Raw genomic sequence first — 1,526 nt, 5'->3', positions numbered from 1 at the left:
TGTGTGTGTGTGTGTGTGTGTGTGTGTGTATGTTTCAGGTTGAGGAAAATGTGGCAGAAGAGGAAATGTTCAGTCCACAACTGTTACCTGACCATCGCTCATGCTACAGTAAGTGTGTGGCCTCTGACCTTTAACAGTTAACTTTTATTTTTTGGAAGTTAATTGTAAACTACTGTAACTATAACTTTATATGGGATGCACATTAAAGGAAAAACGCAGGATGTGAARAGAATCCATTATAAACCCAAATATAGACCATTCTGTGATGTCAGGTTGATTAAATTAGTTTGAGTTTTTCCTTTTGAGGGGCATCCATGTCACTGTTTTTGAGTGTTTAATGAGATTTATTCTTTAATAATATTTGGCTGATTTATGCCCRTTTCTGTTTCTCAGCCAAACAAACCTCCGACCAGACTGAACCTGCTCACCTGTCAGGTGAAACCAAGYGTGGAGGACAAGAAATGCTTTGACCTCATTTCTCGTAAGACTCGTTCCCACACAGAAAAAGACACGTAAAGAGTGTTTTTACATGAGGCTGCAACTTGGTGTGCATGAAGAAAATCATTTTATCTTTTATCACTATCATAAATTACATAAGAGAATGAAATTAGCACATTTTACATGCACAAATTAATGTAAAACACTTGAATATAGTTGYTAAATATGTGAGTTTTTAATAGAACCTTTCTCCTGCAGATAATCGGACCTACCACTTCCTGGCTGAGGATGAAGCAGAGTGTGTGGCGTAAGTCAGAAACAAATTTGTCTGGATTAATTGTTATAAAGAGCAACTGCACTGATTTGAAACAAAGACAGAGACAGTGAATTAATTTCAGTTTTAAATGTTCAGATGGATCTCGGTGCTCAGTAACAGCAAGCAGGAAGCTCTGAGCATGGCTCTGGATGGGAGCAGGCGGGGGGGAGGAGGCGGGGAGAGCAGTGTCGAGGATCTGACCCGAGCCATCACCGACGACATCCGACGAATGCCTGGGAACAGCTGCTGCTGTGACTGTGGCGCTCCAGGTAACTGACCGACCGACAAATCAATCAATCAATCAATCAATCAATCAATCAATCAATCAATCAATCAATCAATCAATCAATCAATCAATCAATCAATCAATCAATAGACCAACTAATCAATCAACGAACCACCCAACCAACCAACCAACAAATCAATCAATCAATCAATTGACCAACTAATCAACCAACCAGCCAATCAATAGACCAACCAACCAACCAACCAACCAATCAATAGACCAACTAATCAACAACCAACCAACCAACCAACCAACCAATCAACCAACCAACCAATCAATAGACCAACTAATCAACAACCAACCAACCAACCAACCAACCAACCAACCAACCAACCAATCAATAGACCAACTAATCAACAACCAACCAACCAACCAACCAACCAACCAACCAACCAACCAATCAATAGACCAACTAACCAACCACCAACCAACCAACCAACCAACCAACCAACCAACCAACCAATCAATAGACCAACTAACCAACCA

General features: G+C 40.5%; 1 protein-coding gene across 1 annotated transcript in view; it reads left to right on the top strand.

Annotated features, from left to right (window-relative positions):
• Positions 1–1,526, top strand: part of unm_sa1614 (un-named sa1614) — a gene marked incomplete at its 5' end in the record, with an annotated part of 14,566 nt that overhangs the window by 1,255 nt on the left and 11,785 nt on the right. The window contains 4 exon segments of the mRNA XM_014016046.1: positions 39–108; positions 394–481; positions 697–745; positions 851–1,023. Of these exon segments, the coding sequence (XP_013871500.1) occupies positions 39–108; positions 394–481; positions 697–745; positions 851–1,023 (380 nt within the window).

Source organism: Austrofundulus limnaeus, unplaced genomic scaffold (assembly GCF_001266775.1).
Source record: "Austrofundulus limnaeus strain Quisiro unplaced genomic scaffold, Austrofundulus_limnaeus-1.0 Scaffold137, whole genome shotgun sequence".
Lineage (NCBI taxonomy): Eukaryota > Metazoa > Chordata > Actinopteri > Cyprinodontiformes > Rivulidae > Austrofundulus > Austrofundulus limnaeus.
The sequence above is the reverse complement of the archived record's forward strand: the minus strand, read 5'-3'. Positions and strand labels throughout refer to the sequence as shown.